At 36.4% G+C, this 20,077-nt stretch overlaps 1 protein-coding gene across 1 annotated transcript in view; it reads right to left on the bottom strand.

Annotated features, from left to right (window-relative positions):
• me1 (malic enzyme 1, NADP(+)-dependent, cytosolic) overlaps positions 1 to 20,077 on the bottom strand; it is a 79,248-nt gene that overhangs the window by 17,022 nt on the left and 42,149 nt on the right. Inside the window, exons 4-5 of the mRNA XM_087805357.1 lie at positions 13,751 to 13,826; positions 8,633 to 8,794 (exon numbers count right to left, since the gene is read on the bottom strand). Coding sequence (XP_087661483.1) covers positions 8,633 to 8,794; positions 13,751 to 13,826 — 238 coding nt within the window. The remainder of the gene's footprint in view (positions 1 to 8,632; positions 8,795 to 13,750; positions 13,827 to 20,077) is intronic.

The raw sequence follows: 20,077 nt of genomic DNA, 5'->3' as shown, positions 1-20,077 counted from the left end.
GTAGAGACCAGTCATGTAAAGTAAGTAAGAAATACTTTGAACAAGGAGGCTTCAATACATACTCAACGAATATACTCAATATACAAACTGTTTTATTTATTAAATGCATCATTTTCTTCATTATGGAAATTAAGTCTAAATATTGTATATATCGGACTATAAGGCACAGCGGATGACAAGTACTCTTAGAAATACCTACTGTAGCTGAGCCTTGTGGAGAAATACTTCAGAGTCTTACTGAGCAATACTTTGGAGTAACGCATAGTAATACGGCAGAACCTTGCTGAGAAATACTTTATAGTTCTACAGGGTCCATGTAGTAATACTGTGCAGCCTCGTGGAATAATACCATGGATTCTCACAAAGTAATAGTATGGAGCCTTGAGAAGTTATACTACGAAGCTCCGTGGAGTAATCCTACGGAGCTTTGCAGAGTAATACAACAGAGTCTTTCGGAGAAATACTAAGGAGTAATGCACAGTAATAATACTATGGAGGCTCGCTAATTAATACTTCTGAAGCTTTGTTGAGTAATACTACGGATGCTTGGAGTAACACCTCGGGGAGCAATACTACAGAGTCTTGAAATTCTGCGTAGTCTTGCAGAGAAATACTTCGGGCCTGACGGAGTGATGGTGAGGTCTGTTAGTACAACCAGAAGTGGTACGTGTGCTCCAGATTATAAAGCATCAAGAAAATTGGAGGATTTTAGAGTCAATTATAGTGTAGTAGGAATCTATTATAGTGTAGTAGGAGTCTATTATAGTGTAGTAGGAGTCCATTATAGTGTAGTAGGAGTCCATTGTAGTTTAGTAGGAGTCCATTATAGTGTAGTAGGAGTCCATTATAGTCTAGTAGGAGTCCATTATAGTGTAGTAGGAGTCTATTATAGTGTAGTAGGAGTCCATTATAGTGTAGTAGGAGTCTATTATAGTGTAGTAGAAGTCTATTATAGTCTAGTAGGAGTCCATTATAGTGTAGTAGGAGTCTATTATAGTGTAGTAGGAGTCCATTATAGTGTAGTAGGAGTCTATTATAGTGTAGTAGGAGTCCATTGTAGTTTAGTAGGAGTCTATTATAGTGTAGTAGGAGTCCATTATAGTGTAGTAGGAGTCTATTATAGTGTAGTAGGAGTCCATTATAGTGTAGAAGGAGTCTATTATAGTGTAGTAGGAGTCTATTATAGTGTAGTAGGAGTATATTATAGTGTAGTAGGAGTCCATTATAGTGTAGTAGGAGTATATTATAGTGTAGTAGGAGTCCATTATAGTGTAGTAGGAGTATATTATAGTGTAGTAGGAGTCCATTATAGTGTAGTAGGAGTCCATTATAGTGTAGTAGGAGTATATTATAGTGTAGTAGGAGTCCATTATAGTGTAGTAGGAGTATATTATAGTGTAGTAGGAGTCCATTATAGTGTAGTAGGAGTCCATTATAGTGTAGTAGGAGTCTATTATAGTGTAGTAGGAGTCCATTATAGTGTAGAAGGAGTCTATTATAGTGTAGAATGAGTCTATTATAGTGTAGTAGGAGTCTATTATAGTGTAGTAGGAGTCCATTATAGTGTAGAAGGAGTCTATTATAGTGTAGTAGGAGTCTATTATAGTGTAGAAGGAGTCTATTATAGTGTAGTAGGAGTCTATTATAGTGTAGTAGGAGTCCATTATAGTGTAGTAGGAGTATATTATAGTGTAGTAGGAGTCCATTATAGTGTAGTAGGAGTCTATTATAGTGTAGTAGGAGTCTATTATAGTGTAGTAGGAGTCTATTATAGTGTAGTAGGAGTCCATTATAGTGTAGAAGGAGTCTATTATAGTGTAGAAGGAGTCTATTATAGTGTAGAAGGAGTCTATTATAGTGTAGTAGGAGTCTATTATAGTGTAGTAGGATTCTATTATAGTGTAGTAGGAGTCCATTGTAGTGTAGAAGGAGTCTATTATAGTGTAGTAGGAGTCTATTATAGTGTAGTAGGAGTCCATTATAGTGTAGTAGGAGTCCATTATAGTTTAGTAGGAGTCTATTATAGTGTAGTAGGAGTCCATTATAGTGTAGTAGGAGTCCATTATAGTGTAGTAGGAGTCCATTATAGTTTAGTAGGAGTCTATTATAGTGTAGTAGGAGTCTATTATAGTGTAGTAGGAGTCCATTATAGTGTAGTAGGAGTCCATTATAGTGTAGTAGGAGTCCATTGTAGTTTAGTAGGAGTCCATTATAGTGTAGTAGGAGTCTATTATAGTATAGTAGGAGTCTATTATAGTGTAGTAGGAGTCCATTGTAGTGTAGAAGGAGTCTATTATAGTGTAGTAGGAGTCTATTATAGTGTAGTAGGAGTCCATTATAGTGTAGTAGGAGTCCATTGTAGTTTAGTAGGAGTCCATTATAGTGTAGTAGGAGTCCATTATAGTGTAGTAGGAGTCCATTATAGTGTAGTAGGAGTCCATTGTAGTTTAGTAGGAGTCCATTATAGTGTAGTAGGAGTCTATTATAGTATAGTAGGAGTCTATTATAGTGTAGTAGGAGTCCATTGTAGTGTAGAAGGAGTCTATTATAGTGTAGTAGGAGTCTATTATAGTGTAGTAGGAGTCTATTATAGTGTAGTAGGAGTCCATTATAGTGTAGTAGGAGTCCATTATAGTTTAGTAGGAGTCTATTATAGTGTAGTAGGAGTCTATTATAGTGTAGTAGGAGTCCATTATAGTGTAGTAGGAGTCCATTATAGTTTAGTAGGAGTCTATTATAGTGTAGTAGGAGTCTATTATAGTGTAGTAGGAGTCCATTATAGTGTAGTAGGAGTCCATTATAGTGTAGTAGGAGTCCATTGTAGTTTAATAGGAGTCCATTATAGTGTAGTAGGAGTCTATTATAGTATAGTAGGAGTATATTATAGTGTAGTAGGAGTCCATTGTAGTGTAGAAGGAGTCTATTATAGTGTAGTAGGAGTCTATTATAGTGTAGTAGGAGTCCATTATAGTGTAGTAGGAGTCCATTGTAGTTTAGTAGGAGTCCATTATAGTGTAGTAGGAGTCCATTATAGTGTAGTAGGAGTCCATTATAGTGTAGTAGGAGTCCATTGTAGTTTAGTAGGAGTCCATTATAGTGTAGTAGGAGTCTATTATAGTATAGTAGGAGTCTATTATAGTGTAGTAGGAGTCCATTGTAGTGTAGAAGGAGTCTATTATAGTGTAGTAGGAGTCTATTATAGTGTAGTAGGGGTCCATTGTAGTTTAGTAGGAGTCTATTATAGTGTAGTAGGAGTCTATTATAGTATAGTAAGAGTCCATTATAGAGTATCCTTTTACGTGTTGTAAAAAGTATTAAAAAAAGAAAAGGTTTCGTAATCAACCATCTCTGCTTCTGTCATATGCTTCAGAGCAACAGTTATCTCTATGAGTTTCAATTAGTTTTTGAGGAATTCTACCTCCCAGCACCAATAACAAAGAAAACCGCTTCTCTGATTGGCTTACGAGCAGTAACTTGTCGCGACACTTCATACATGTGTTTGGTGAGAACAAACCGCAACATTGGAAGCCGGTCGCACATGATGGACAGGTAGAACCTCAGGCTATGAGGAAGGAGATAGAATTCCTTGTTATTGACGTCCACAGAGAAAAAACTCCAACAGAGCCTGAAGAAAGTGAATAACGAGGAGGAATGAACTCTGACCTTTGCACATCAGTGTTTCCAACACGCAGGTGAGAAATAGTAGGACGCAGGAGGAGAAAGTTAAAAACAACAAACTGCCGTGTGTGTCATCTCTGACACGCTGAACCTCCCACATGTAACATCTCGTCACTGTGTCAGAGCAGAGGACCTACAGATAATAACAGTGAAGGACGGTGGAAACTTCCAGGGGATGCCAGAGGCTGCTGTCATGCGTCATCTGGAGAGGCGACCTTTACTAACCAGAGACTTCGAATTGGGTAATGACAGAGTGCGGCGGCGGGATCAGTGGAGCTGCCACCTTTCCATGGCGAGGTCAAGAGTCGTCCGGTCCAGGAACATCTCAAACTGTTCATTTAAAAGTCACTTTTATTTGATTTCCTGGCCGGAGATTAATGGATCGTAGAGGTGACCAGAATAAAGTGACCAAAACCACAGACAAGGAGATTTCTTCTTTAAAAAACCACTGAAATGATGCAACGTTATGTTAGAGTTGGTGAGAGGGACAGACTGACAAATAGATACTGAAGATGGATGATAAATAGTAAGTAATTAGGTTACAGTGATTTGTAAAACACCTTTCTAGACCAGGGTCACAAAGCACTTGAACAATCAAAAGCAATACGCAGTTAAAAATATTTACAGATTTCAAAAGCCGTAATGGCCAAGACAAACATAGAGACAAACTCAGGAGTCCCAGAACATGAGGAAAAAGCACAAATAAGAATGTTTTAAGATGTTTCTTAAGTAGATCAATCAAACACAGAGGGATAAGAAGATCGTTCCAAAGCTTAGGAGCAACAGCCTGGAAGTATTTCTCTCCTCTGGTCCTGATGCGTGTTCAGGAACCATCAGTAGATTCTGATCCACAGAATTCAGAGCCCGAGCTGGGATGTAAGTCTGGATCAGATCACTGATGGAAGGAGGAGCCTGACCATGAATAGATCTGAAAGTAAGAACCAGATTTTTAAAATTGATCCTGAAAGAAACTGGAAGCCAGTGAAGAGTTTTAAGGATCGGAGAAATGTGAGTTCTCCTACTAGAGCGGCTCAGAATTTTAGCTGCAGAGTTTTGTATGAACTGCAGGCGAGACAGATCCTTCTTTTTTAGACACTAAAATAAAATGTTAAAATAGTCTAAACGAGAAGATACAAACGCATGGGTTATAAGCTCTAAATCATGTTGTGACATAATTTTCCTAAGTGTAGAGATTTTTCTCAGTTGAAGGAAATGGTTTTTGGTCAGTTGGCAGTTTTGTCCACACCAAGGTTTCTTAGGATCAGTTTGACTGGCTATAGTCACCCAATATATTAAAATAAATTAAACAGATAATGATGGAGGGATGGACGGAAAAACAGAAAGCATTGTATAAACTCATTTAGAGTAGAGTGACACTGCAAGATGCCATCAAGACGTGTGTGTGTCTGTGTGTAACTAGATGTGAGTGTAGGTTTGTGTGTGTGCGTGCGTGCATGTGTGTGTGTGTGTGTGTGTTGAGGTCACATCAGGACCAGGGAAAGATAAAGTTCAGTACAATAACAGGATGAGGCAGTAAAAGTAGAACTCCTGTGTAAATAAAACTCTCCCTACAGGACCGTATGTGAGGGAGTTATGTGCTGTCATTACCCTGATATATCCTCACGTTAAATCACCTTATCACATTCCTGTGCAGGAAAAACAATGACTTTGGCTCCTGGATCCAAAGACGAATAACCTGCCATCAGCTAAAAAATTTAAGCAAAAATAAAGCTCAGACTTTGGCCATAACAAGGACAATTTAATTTAAATTAAACATAAAAAAAACACAATATGTTTTTGTATATTCAAAGCCATTATTAGACGATTTATTAATTGATCACAGTGAAAGATGAAGGGATTACAGAAAAATGCTTGCCTCGCTCGCAGCTTCCCAGTTAATCCACTCAAGGACAAATATAATCCCATAATAGCCGTCATTTTAATAATTATCTGCAGCTTCCACCGCCTCGTAACTCGCGCCCCGTCATTCCTGTGCAGTCACGGCCGCGGAGTGATACGAGGGTGTCGGTTCGCTTCATGTCTGAGCTGGACGGGAAGAAAAACCTGACGTATGTTTAGACTTCATTAAAATACAATAATTTTTATTTTGGTCATAAAAAAAAGGTTATTTTAGCAATGAATGCATTTTTACAAATATATTTTGATATTCTAATTCCAGTGATTAGGAATAAATGTTTAAAATCACAATTTTTTACATCATTTGTAACCTTTTGAACTCAATTAAAAATGTTGTTGGAAAGTTTGCTTCCTGTTTAGTATGAGTCTAGTTTCACTATTTTTAATATCGAAATTAAAAGGCAATGAATTCAAAAATATTTAATTCAGAAAATGTAATTTTGAAATATTGGAATTAGGATCTCAACCCCAATTGCAATAATTCAAATATAAAGACAAAAATAAATGAAAAATGCACATTATTGCGTTAATTTATCAAAAAAACAAATTCACTTTCAATAAAGAAATAATTATATTCAGTTTAATATATAAATTTAAGTTTAATAAAGAAATTTGACATTTTTTGAACATTTAAAAATTCTCATGGCACTGATATACTTCCATATAGTTTTATATGATATAGAAACTTTTTACTTGTCAATCAAAGTGATGTTTTTTAAAGTTGCTGTGACTGCACAAAGCATTTCTGGTGAAAAGTTTTTTTCTTTCCTTTTTTCAGCTCAATTTGATGTCCAAGTACAGAAAAAAATAAACAACTTTGTTGATACTTGAAAAAAAAACCAACCTTGTTGCATTGTGTCAAAATAAAACAAAAATCTAAAATGTAGGCAAATTAAAAAAGAAAAAAACTTGCTTGCACTGCCCGCCCACCTCTCAGGTCAACAGGTACAACAGTCCATTTTTACATTAGCGTGGGTTGACTTCGATACTTTTCAAACTCAGATGACACGAAGACGGCGCTGATGTGGCAGAGATGACGCCATTTCTCTAAATCCAGTTTCATTGGCATCAAGTGCAACTGTCCACTGCCAAATCATGATTTTTATAGACTCTGTTTCTGGGATGTTTCTGCTTTGATACAGGAAATCAGAGGTTTCTGCTGTGGCGGCTTTGATCCGCAAATGTTTGCTGTGTTACTGTTGGTAAGTTGAATTATTGCTGCTTTTTATTTGTGCGGCGGAGAACAAAAATAATGCATTAATTCAATTCAAAATATTTAATATTCACAAGTCCTCGACTTGTTTTATTAACTTATCTATAAAATGTACAAATACCGAGTGCTATCTACTAGCTAAGCAAGAATAGATTTAGTTTTAGTTAATAACAAAAATAATAATCGCTTAAAAAATTATCTTTCTATCTTGTACCACTGGTGAAAAGATTAAACCCAGAACCTTATCTTTTTTACCAGAAAAGAGCAAAAAAGATCTGATGAAATCAACCTTAAGACTTTAGATCCTGCGAAGGTTTTAAACGTGCCGGCATTTGTCAAATCAATAAATAAATATATAACAAATGTATAACTAATATGTAAAATTCCAATTGTACATGTTTTTTGTTCAGTTTTTATCCTTTTAAATACATTGTGACATCATTTCCATGTTTTAGGAGCTCGTAAAATGGAGCGGGCGCCAAACACAAAGGTTTTTATAGATGACCTGAATGTTCTATCACCCGTCCAAAGAAAAAGCCCGGAATATATTTTATTAGTCCAAGAACCAGATTTAAATAACGTCTTGTTTTAACTTCCATGTTACCATCAATTCATGTGATGTTTGTCCACGTGCTACCGTGTGTCTGGGTCGACGGCACGTCTTCAACTGTTCTTCACTGAAGAAGCAGCTGAATCATGAGAACGGCGGTTGAAACCGAGTCCGATCCGTCGCCAGCTTCAGCCGCACAGAAGCTTCTCATGCCGACACGCCCATGCCCAGCATGACATGGAGTCATTACACAGAGTTTATACACAGCAGTGCAAACAGGCTATTCTTGGGCTGTTTAGACTTCCAGACACACACACACACACACACACGTGCTGCCCGTCCCACCGCTGGGATCGCGTTTCAGAGCCGGCGCTGCACACAGGAGCGACTGAAGGTGGTCCTCGACAGACTGGCAGAGAGCGGAGGTGCTTTCCCAGCTGGCAGACATTAATGGAGCTGCTGAGCTCACTCAAGGGTGTTTCCTGGTTGCGAACGGTGAGATTATACGCGTCTTTATAGATTATTCCCGGGCATTCCCACACCTCAGGGAATGCATCACGAGTGAAAACATTAGCGAAGGTCTTTGAGGTGTTTTAGCTGCAAGTGGTTCCTCTCACTCCAGTCCACAAAGTCTTGTATAAGACTCCTGTACTCGTCTTCGCTGTTGTCCCTGATGCATCCAACAATGGCAGTGTCGTCAGCGTACTTCTGGACCAGACTCAGCTCGGTGTTGTAGCAGAAGTCTGAAGTGTAGATGGTGAAGAGGAGAGGGGCAAGAACTGTCCCCTGAGGTGCTCCTGTACTGCACACCACAGTGTCAGACGTGATGTCCTTCAGCCTATATATCTAAATATGCAGTACTGTGTGTAAAAAAAACCACTGCAGACATTGATATGTTGCTGGACAACTGTATCATGCAATAAAGCAGGGCCCAGTGGCCATTTAAGGCCCTTTACAATATTTTATGAGGCCCAAGGTATTTGCTTTAAGATATATTATTCAATCGAGAGAATGTAAAATACACAACTTTTTGAATTGTAAAAATAAATCTTTATAAACAACACACAAGCTTAGTTTTTTGTTTCTTAAAAACTGAAAAGGTTTTTCCTGTCAGTCCATGATTTTTTTTTTGTTGAACTGTAGATGTAGATGCTAACAGAGACTAATTCGGCCCCTGCTCGTATGTGGCCCTCCTTAAAAAAACTACTCTGGATATCACTGAGGTGTAGTTTTGACATTGTTGGAGTTCCAGTAATCCCACAAAACTAACTCACCTCATTGTCTGTGCCGACGTCGAGGGTGACGGGCAGGCACTGCTGGGGTGGCATCCCTCCACAGGCGGTGTAGAGGGCCAGCTTGCCCACTGGGATCCCCATCCCATTACAGCCCAGGTCTCCCAGACCCAGGATCCTCTCGCCGTCAGTCACACACACCGCCTGGTAAACAACACAATCATCACAAGTTGGTCAGTATTATCGTCTTATTTAATCCATAATTATTGAAATATATATAGTGAGTATATATGTGTGTAAGAATGAGTATAAACAGTTTGTGTGTAAAAGTGAGTATATATGTGTGTAAGAGTGAGTATATACAGTATGTGTGTAAAAGTGAGTATATATGTGTGTAAGAGTGAGTATATACAGTTTGTGTGTAAAAGTGAGTATATATGTGTGTAAGAGTGAGTATATACAGTTTGTGTGTAAAAGTGAGTATATATGTGTGTGAGAGTGAGTATATACATTATGTGTGTAAAAGTGAGTATATATGTGTGTAAGAATGAGTATAAACAATATGTGTGTAAAAGTGAGTATATATGTGTGTGAGAGTGAGTATATACAGTATGTGTGTAAAAGTGAGTATATATGTGTGTAAGAGTGAGTATATACAGTTTGTGTGTAAAAGTGAGTATATATGTGTGTAAGAGTGAGTATATACATTATGTGTGTAAAAGTGAGTATATATGTGTGTAAGAATGAGTATAAACAATATGTGTGTAAAAGTGAGTATATATGTGTGTGAGAGTGAGTATATACAGTATGTGTGTAAAAGTGAGTATATATGTGTGTAAGAGTGAGTATATACAGTTTGTGTGTAAAAGTGAGTATATATGTGTGTAACAGTGAGTATATACAGTATGTGTGTAAAAGTGAGTATATATGTGTGTAAGAGTGAGTATATACAGTTTGTGTGTAAAAGTGAGTATATATGTGTGTAAGAGTGAGTATATACAGTATGTAAGTGAGAGTGAGTATATATGTGTGTAAGAGTGAGTATATACAGTATGTGTGTAAAAGTGAGTATATATGTGTGTAAGAGTGAGTATATACAGTTTGTGTGTAAAAGTGAGTATATATGTGTGTAACAGTGAGTATATACAGTATGTGTGTAAAAGTGAGTATATATGTGTGTAAGAGTGAGTATATACAGTACGTGTGTAAAAGTGAGTATATATTTGTCTAAAAGTGAGTATATATGTATGCGAAAGTGGGTATATATGTGTGTAAGAGTGAGTATATAAAGTATGTATGTAAAAGTGAGTATATATGTATGCGAAAGTGCGTATATATGTGTGTAAAAGTGAGTATATACAGCATGTATGTAAAAGTGAGTACATATGTGTGTGAGAGTGAGTATACATGTGTGTGAGAGTGAGTATATATGTGTGTAAGAGTGAGTATATACAGTATGTAAGTGAGAGTGAGTATATATGTGTGTGAGAGTGAGTATATATAGTATGTATGTAACAGTGAGTATATACAGGTGCTGGTCATATTATTAGAATATCATGAAAAAGTTGATTTATAACATTTAGAAAGTCAAACCTGTAGAATGTATACATTCATTCCAAACAGACTGATACATTTCAAGTGTTTTTTGCCAAAAAGAAGATGATTATAGCTGAAAACCAATGAAAACCCTAAATTCAACATCTCAGAAAATTAGAATATGGTGAAAAGGTCAGATATTGCAGACACCTGGTGCCACACTCTAATTTGCTAACTAACTCAAAACACCTGGAAAAGCCTTTAAATGGTCTCTCGTTTTGATTCTGTATGACACACAATCATGGGGAAGACTGCTGACTTGACAACTGTCCAAAAGAAGACCATTGATACTTTAAAGAAGGAGGGCAAGACACAAAAGGTCATTGCCAAAGAGGTTGGATGTTCCCAGAGCTCTGTGTCCAAGCACATTAATAGAGAGGCGAAGGGAAGAAAAAGATGTGGTAGAAAAGAGTGTACAAGCAAGAGGGATAAAACAAAACCGATTCAAAAATGTGGGGGAGATCCACAAAGAGTGGACTGTAGCTGGAGTCAGTGCTTCAAGAAGCACCACGCACCGACATATGCAAGATATGGGCTTCAGCTGTCACATTCCTCGTGTAAAGCCACTCTTGAATAAGAGACAAGGTCAAAAGCGTCTCGCCTGGGCTCAAGACAAAAAGGACTGGACTGCTGCTGAGTGGTCCAAAGTTATGTTTTCAGATGAAAGTCAATTTTGTATCTCCAAGGTCCCAGAGTCTGGAGGAAGACAGGAGAGGCACAGAATCCACGTTGCTTGAAGTCCAGTGTAAAATTTCCACAGTCAGTAATGGTTTGGGGTGCCATGTCATCTGCTGGTGTTGGTCCACTGTGTTTCCTGAGGTCCAGGGTCAATGCAGCAGTCTAGCAGGAAGTTTTAGAACACTTTATGCTGCCTGCCGCGGACCAACTTTATGGAGGTGAAGATTTCATTTTCCAACATGACTTGGCACCTGCACACAGTGCCAAATCTACCAGTACCTGGTTTAAGGACCATGGTATCCCTGTTCTTGATTGGCCTGCAAACTCACCTGACCTTAACCCCATAGAAAACCTATGGGGTATTGTGAAGCGGAAGATGCGAGATGCCAGACCCAACAATGCTGAAGAGCTGAAGGCCACTATTAAAGCAACCTGGGCTCTCATAACACCTGAGGAGTGCAACAGACTGGTCGACTCCATGCCACGCCATATTACTGCAGCAATTCAGGCAAAAGGAGCTGCAACTAAGTATTGATTGCCGTACATGCTGAAACTTTCCATGTTCATACTTTTCAGTTGGCCCACATATATACTGTATGTGTGTGAGAGTGAGTATATACATGTGTGAGAGTGAGTATATACTGTATGTATGTAAAAGTGAGTATATATGTGTGTAAGAGTGAGTATATACATGTGTGAGAGTGAGTATATACTGTATGTATGTAAAAGTGAGTATATATGTGTGTAAGAGTGAGTATATACATGTGTGAGAGTGAGTATATACTGTATGTATGTAAAAGTGAGTATATATGTGTGTAAGAGTGAGTATATACATGTGTGAGAGTGAGTATATACTGTATGTATGTAAAAGTGAGTATATATGTGTGTGAGAGTGAGTATATACATGTGTGAGAGTGAGTATATACTGTATGTATGTAAAAGTGAGTATATATGTGTGTAAGAGTGAGTATATACGTGTGTGAGATTGAGTTTAGTTGAAAAGGAAGTCGTTTGATTGAAACAGAAGGCTGGGAGCTTCTTGCGTTCTGATTGGCTGAGACATGTTGCTGTCACTTAGAGAGGCAGACGTCAAAATGTAAAGAAACGAGTCACACGAGTTAGAGCTGTAAGCTCTTGGGTCGCTTCGATACATTTTTGCATCCCCGCGTGTAGTTTTATCTTTGTAGCAGTGGAACCTTTGCTGCAGAACAACTTTTCAGACGCGGCACTTTTTCTTAGCAACCTGCAATCTGTATCCTCTCATCCTCAGTCATCGCCAGGAACTGACTGTATCTTTAGCTGCGGACCAATATTCTGGACGGACCAACATCCTGAGAAACCTCAGGGCAAAGACGTTTTTTTTAAAGGTTGTGAGTGTCGGCGCAGATCTGTCTCTCATTAACTCAAACGACACCTGCTAACCAGGAACACTTTTGTTTCCTGCGTTGAAAGCCAAGCCTTCCGACTTCTGCCTCCTCGCTTTCCACTCACTGCTCCCGCCATAAACGCCTCCTCCGGCTGAATTCCACTGAATGAAACAGATCAATTGTCATCGAGGAGGTTTTTAACGGAAAACAGGTTTCGCTCCGGCCTGCGTGACGCAAACACCTCCAGGAACAATCAGCGATACTTTCCCCCCCCGTCAGCAGTTATGTCGTTGAATTCGGCAGGAATATAGTGTGCGTCTGGTGAAACCAACAGGAGTGAAGGCGAGACGAGCGGACGATGAGACCACCATGTCAGCGCTGAGGTAATAGTCCGGCCGTTGACAGCAGCGAGCAGGTGGCTGCAGGTAGATCTGACGCGGCAGGAATGTCGGAGACCGAGACACATAAGACAAACACAGGAGTTCCAGAAAATCAGGGAAAAGCCTGCATGAATAAGAATGTCTTAAGATGCTTCTTGAAGGAGTCAGTAGATCATCAAACACAGAGGGAGATTGTTCCAAAGCTTAGGAGCAACAGTCTGGAAGGATTTCTCTCCTCTGGTCCTAAACCGTGTTCAGGAACCATCAGTAGATTCTGATCCACAGACCTCAGAGCCCGAGCTGGGGTGTAAGGCTGGATCAGATCACTGATGTAAGGAGGAGTCTGACCATGAATAGATCTGAAAGTAAGAATTTTAAAGTTGATCCTGAAAGAAACTGGCAGCCAGTGAAGAGTTTTCCAACAATGGCAGTGTCGTCAGCAACTTCTGGACCAGACTCAGCTCGGCGTTGTAGCAGAAGTCTGAAGTGTAGATGGTGAAGAGGAGAGGGGCCAGTACTGTCCCCTGGGGTGCTCCTGTACTGCACACCACAGTGTCAGGTGTGATGTCCTTCAGCCTATATATCTAAATATCTATATATCTAAATATGTAGTACTGTGTGTAAAAAAAAACAACTGCGAAACATTGAGACCACGAAAAGGGGAAATGTGAGTTCTTCTACTAGAGCGGCTCATAATTCTCGCACTCTCAGTTTGTAGATCCAGACAGATTTTTATCAAACAAGTAGATCAGTGGCAAATATTATAAAGATATCAGTGTTTAATATAGGATAAGCAGCAGCGATAATGGATGTCAATACTAAGAGTAAAACTGACGTTAAAGTGAAGGAATTTGTTTCGTGAACAAATAATAATTTGAAAGAATGAAAATGCAACATCACAATCAGACTCACACTTTCTCTTTAGGTAAAATATACTTTGTTTTGACTGCTAAAATATTTGATGAAGTTTGACCCCCATCAATCAAAGGTCACTTGAAGGTTTACATTTTTATAATCATACCTTATATTTTGAGGAACGTTAAACCAACCTTTTCACAAAGAGTTTAAAATTGTACTTTTTGTAATGAAAATGAAAACTAGAGAAATAAACAAAGCAAAAGTGAGTTCATATGAATTACCAGGATGTCCTTCTCCGGCCAGTTCTGCAGGATGGACGCGATGTGGCCCCTGTCGTGGATAGTGATGAACAGACCCCTGAAACAAACAAATAGACGATGGTATCAAACGTAGCACTTTTGATCTTTTAAGTCTTGAACACTTGTATCTGCATCTTTTAGAGATTATAACTGGAACCATAGGTTAATAATAATAAGTTCTGACTATAGATCAACCGTGTCATTGGTCGATCGCCTTCTTCCTTTTGTACAAATGTACATATGTTGCTCACAGATGAGTTTTAAAACTCATATAAACAAGCGAGTGTCCCTTAAACAAACTAAAACAACCACTTCCCTACAAAAGAACATAAAAGTAACTCAAGGTCACGTTTGCGTCTCAAAAACTGCTTTGATTCAAAGAGAAAACAGCTTCAAAGTTTGCCCTCAGTTTGAAGTAAAGCTGCCGTTCTTTCTCTTCTGAGCGAGAGTTTATTAAACACCGATGGGTCCTGGTGGAGCCCAGGAGCCTCGGTACCAAGTTTTGGATTCGGGACCCTCAGGGCCAGAATTTTCCATTCATCTCTCCTGTTTCCATCCCCTGCTTCCGGTTCCCCTGTAGGTCCCCTGGAAATAAGGTCCTCTGCTGTCCCGGGATCAAGAGATCACTTCAGTGTGTGTGGGATCCAGCTCAAGATGTTTTCCTCCACCGGAAAAATACCCACATTTTTGTAGTACAGCAGCAGGTCACCCGTGTGGTACTGACAGTAATACATGTGTCTTTGTGTTGAACACATCTTAGACGGACTCAATATGTTCAATATCCATTTGACTTTAAGTTAGTAAGTAATAGAGAAATTATAAGATAAACAGCACAATTAAGTGGCATCTTAATCATTTATTTATATTCCACTTTATGGTAATTTATTGCATTTCAATGTATTGTATTTTAATAATCTCATTCTATTTCATTTACATGATTTCATTATTCTAGAAATCGGCCTAATTATACCACGAAAGCTTTTAAAAAAATGTGAAAATAAATAAATGTTGTTCAAATGTGTAAAATGTTGTTTTTTTCAAAAAAAAGAGGTAGAAATCGACCAATTTAAACCATGTAAAAAAGGCCAAATATCAACGTCTCTGAAAATGAAGAATAATGTATTTTACTCACAAAAGTTCCTGTGTTGTGTTCACAAAACACATATTAAACATATTAAGATATATTAAAAATAGAATTAAATAAATAATGAAAAAAAACAAAACAATACATAAATACAAATAATAATACACACAAATAATGACAATTATGCCTGATGATAATAGTAAGCACATTAAAACTATTATTATAATGATAATAAAACAAAATAAAAAATAATAAAAGGTACATTAACAAAAAGCGTTTGCTGCTAAGCAGTAGAATAAGGACTAAAAAAAAGGACTTTTAAAAGCATAGAACTCGCTTTATATCTGAGCTACAGGGATGTTATTTAGTTTGAAACCTTCCTTGAAATGAGAAGAAGAAAATGAGCCCTTCAGGAAATATCAACAATAGAATTATGAAAAAAATAGATTTTTTTTCTCAAAACCCTATTTTAGGTTTGTATTTCAATAGATTGTGTGAATAAAATATATTTTCTGACATGCAAATATTCACAGAGTAACTTCATTTTTCAGTTCATTTTTGTGTTGCAATTAAACTTCCTGGCCGCTAGATGGCAGCAGTCGTTACTTCGCCCACAGGTCAAGACCCAATGAAATACTATGACTGAGGATAAGAGGATACAGTAATAATAAGGGAGTTGTTAGCGCAGGACGGTTTTTGGCCTTTGTGGACAAATAAAGCCAAAAAAGAAAAAATCATCTGGGACCGAAAAGCTCATGGCGGCCACCTGTGAGTGACTCAAGGGCCCTTATAGATAAAGATAAATAAAAAATAATAATAAATAAAAAAGTATAAAAGTTTAGAAGTAAGGGAGAGAGAAAACAATAGTAAAAAATAATTATATATATTTATTAAGGGAAGAAATATAGCTTTACACGAACAGATGAGACAAGGACTGGACTTGATCATCTCTATAACTTCTGTTGATCAGAACCTATGACATCACCAAAAAGAAGCGTATTTTATAAAAATTAAAGCTGATTTTAAAATGACTAAAATGTCACTAGATGTTGCAGAACCATGTTAATCCAGTTATAACCAAACTAAAATCTAAGCTGATATCTACCTCACATTTTCCCCCTTCTGGGTAAAAATAAATAAATCCAAAAGATGAAGTGAATTGGAAAGACAGGAGTGCGGAAACATCGACCTCAACGAGCCGCAGGGGTTTTCAATATCAGGGTTAAGTGGCGACCCACTGCGAGAGTTTACTAGAAGTCCAGAGGTCTGTTTGCCAGAGAAAGCATTAGGAAGAATTCTGGGGAGAAACTGAAACGCTGACCCGCACAATAACTCTTGCAAAATCAGCTTCTTGTGCAGCAGCAACTCAACGCCATTGTTACCAAAAACATTGTATTTTCCAGATGTTACTATCTCTCAAAAGAAGTCTGTGTATCATATACAAGTTCAATATATAGAAGTTACAATATAAAATAAAATGGAGTTGGTTCTTGGAAGTATATCAGTGCCATCAGAATATTGAATGGTTGAATTAAAAATGAATGTTTCATACTTAATTTAAAAAAAAGTGTTTAATTATTTTGAATAATTTAATAATATAAAATCAATATTATGATGTTAAATGTGTTTTTGTTGAATAATTTAATTGCAATAATTTGTATATTGAAAGCCTGAATTCAATTAAAAATCAAATTAAAATAAGACATTTTGCAATAATTAAATTATGTTTTTCTATGTTCTATTTTTATTTTTAAATTATTATTCAATATAGACACTTATAGAGATATTTCAACACCTCAAGATAAATATGAATATTGAATTACATTTTTTAATAAATAATATAATTGAATACATTTAACCATTTGATATAAAATGATTGAAAAAAAATCTATTAAAAAGTGTATTGTATAATGTTTTTATATCGGGTTTAAAAAGGGTATGAATTATAAAATATTTAGAAAATGTTAATTTGAAATATTGGTAATAAAATATCAAACTGTGTAAAAAAAACATTTGTATTCAATTATTTAGGAAAAAAAATCATCCTTTCAAAAATGCTGTTATTAAAATCAGTTAAAAAATTAAACCTTTCAATAAACAAATGATTGAATTCAAATAAAAATAGTTATAATGTAATAAAACAAAGGCAAAAAAATGATATATTTACTTATATCTAGAAAAGATTAGATTAGAAAAGTCAACGTATCAGATTCCTCATATGTCAATGTTTGGATCAGTCCAACAGTAAGAAAGTCATGTTGTAACCTGAGCTCCAGAAAACTGGAGGCCTGACGTGAACCTCAACACATAACCCACCCCTGGGGAAGAGCTGCTGGGGGGTCGGCTTCTCCCCACACTGTGACCCCAAAACACACTTGAAACCCCCCATAAGAAAAAAAAATGACCTTTCGTCGTTGACCCGTGTCCGTAGAAAACACAGCACGTCAGAGTCCCGCCCCCGTGACCTTAATCTCCACTGAGCAAGTAAACACAAATTAGTGAGGCCACGCCGTGAAACAGTGGTGAAGGTCAAGCTCGCTCACTCACAGAGGTCAACAGATAATTGAAGAGGCAATTACACAAAACCTCATTTCAACCTAAGCTTCTTTGATAAAAGAAAAACTTCAGGATACAAAAAAAGTGTATAAGCAAGTACAGTGAAAATACAACATACTATATGTATTTAAAGGTGTCCTATGCTACATGTTCATCAAAATTGTGCCCACATCTAGAGGCATTATGGGAAAAGATAGTGTGTGCAATTTGTTTAAAAATACGTAAAAACTTGTTTGAAAATACGTTAAAACTTGTTTAAAAATACGTTAAAACTTGTTTAAAAATACGTTAAAATTTGTTTAAAAATACGTTAAAATTTGTTTAAAAATACGTTAAAATTTGTTTGACAATATGTTAAAACTTGTTTGAAAATACGTCAAAACTTGTTTAAAAATACGTTAAAACTTGTTTAAAAATAGTTTAAAACTTGTTTGACAATATGTTAAAACTTGTTTGAAAATAAGTTAAAACTTGTTTAAAAATACATTAAAAGTTGTTTGAAAATACATTAAAACTAGTTTAAAAATATGTTAAAACTTGTTTAAAAATATGTTAAAACTTGTTTAAAATACTTGTTTAAAAATACGTTAAAACTTGTTTGAAAAAAACGTTAAAACTTGTTTGAAAAAAACGTTAAAACTTGTTTGAAAAATACGTTAAAACTTGTTTTAAAAAAACCTTAAAGCTTGTTTAAAAATATGTTAAAACTTGTTTAAAATACTTGTTTAAAAATAAGTTAAAACTTGTTTAAAAATATGTTAAAACTTGTTTGAAAATACGTTAAAACTTGTTTAAAAATACATTAAAACTTGTTTGAAAATAGGTTAAAACTTGTTTTTAAAAAAACTTTAAAACTTGTTTGAAAATACATTTAAACTTGTTTTTAAAAAATATGTTAAAACTTTTTAAAAAATACGTTGAAAATATGTTAAAACCTATACTACAAAATGTGTTTGAAAATACGTTTAAACTATTTGGCAATACGCTAAAAAGTGTTTGTTAAGACGCGTTCAAAAATGCATTAATACTTTTTTGGCAATTCGTCAAAGCGCTTTGGCAGTATGTTACAACGCAATATGATAAAACGGGTTCACAAAATATGTTAAAACTTGTTTGGAGATACATTAAAATAGTTAATAAATGCCTTAAAACTTGTTTGAAAATTAATTCAAACATGTTTGCTTTAGGTTTTCACAAGAAAGCACAGTCAAAATATTTTCAATTGCTCTGGCAGTACTGAGCTCTTGTACGCCAACACTCTCTCCATTTGGTATTTTTTTAATGGCATTAGTTGAAAATAGTTTAATTTTTTTTGCATCTAGTAATAATGGTACACACTTCCTGGTAAGAGCATCCAAGTGTAGGATTCAAAATAACCAATATGGTGACAAACTGTAACTCCAAAAAGACACAGATTACTTTGAAAATAATCAGTTATAGAGCAGCTGGTCAAGGACTTTAGTGTCAACATGACTTTATTAACTCACTCTCCGCCTGTACTTGACCTCCTCATGTATGCGAGAGAGCAGTTATGTAAGCTGATGGAAGGTGTGATTCTAGTAAGTGTATCTCTTTATGATAAGTTCACTGGACAGTGTTGAGAAACTCCTACACAATGTCGAGCTTACGCTCACAATAACAAAGTGGTAACACAATCTCTCGCTGACACTTAAGAGACTTCTTAGGCTTTTCCAAGATCCATTCATTCAGCGACTGAAAGAGAAACACACTTAAACGCCTCGGAGACCTGGGCGCTCAAGCGTGGTACGTCCATAATGTGTACATTAATCAACAAACATTATTTAGATGATTAGCTTTCATACCAATACAGCGCTGTTTCGCAGTCAAGTTGAGAATTTCCTAAGAGATAAAGCGAGTTAAGCGACCATAAGTTTCCGAGCCCAGATTATCACTTAGTTTTGACAAACGTTAGCCGTGGTGCTAGTTTGATCGAACACAATTGTTGTCATTTAAGTCGGTAAGAACTGACCCACTAGACCAGGGGTGGACAATGTTAAATTCTATAACAGAAGAAATGGAATTGGAAAAAAAAAGAGGTAAAATATAAAGGAGTGGGACGACAATAACAAGGACAATGTAGAATAGGGTCACATGGTATAAACAGTTTGTTTTTTTATGTCTAAACAAGAAGGATCTGTCTCGCCTGCAGTTCATACAAAACTCCGTAGCGAGAATTCTGAGCTGCTCTAGTAGAAGAACTTACATTTCTCCGATCCTTAAAACTCTTCACTGGCTGCCAGTTTCTTTCAGGATCAATTTTAAAATTCTGGTTCTTCCTTTTAGATCAATTCATGGTCAGACTCCTCCTTACATCAGTGATCTGATCCAGCCTTACACCCCAGCTCGGGCTCTGAGGTCTGTGGATCAGAATCTACTGATGTGTGTTTGTCTCAGTGTTGTCTTGACCTTTTAAGTATATATTTTATTAGGTATTGTTTTGATTGTTTAAGACCTGTTGACCCTGGTCTAGAAAAGCGCTCTACAAATATTACTGACTTACTTATATAGTAATAATCTAAAATTTTCATTTGATTGTATAATTTAATTGTATATACATTTATCCAAAATATAAATCATAAAAGAACTATAGAAAAAGAAAAGTAGATGTCATATTAAGTCATAATAAATTAATCATAATAGATTTCGCA

This window comes from Callionymus lyra, chromosome 13 (assembly GCF_982586985.1).
Source record: "Callionymus lyra chromosome 13, fCalLyr1.hap1.1, whole genome shotgun sequence".
Taxonomy (NCBI): domain Eukaryota; kingdom Metazoa; phylum Chordata; class Actinopteri; order Syngnathiformes; family Callionymidae; genus Callionymus; species Callionymus lyra.
This window is presented reverse-complemented; position numbering and strand designations above follow the sequence as displayed.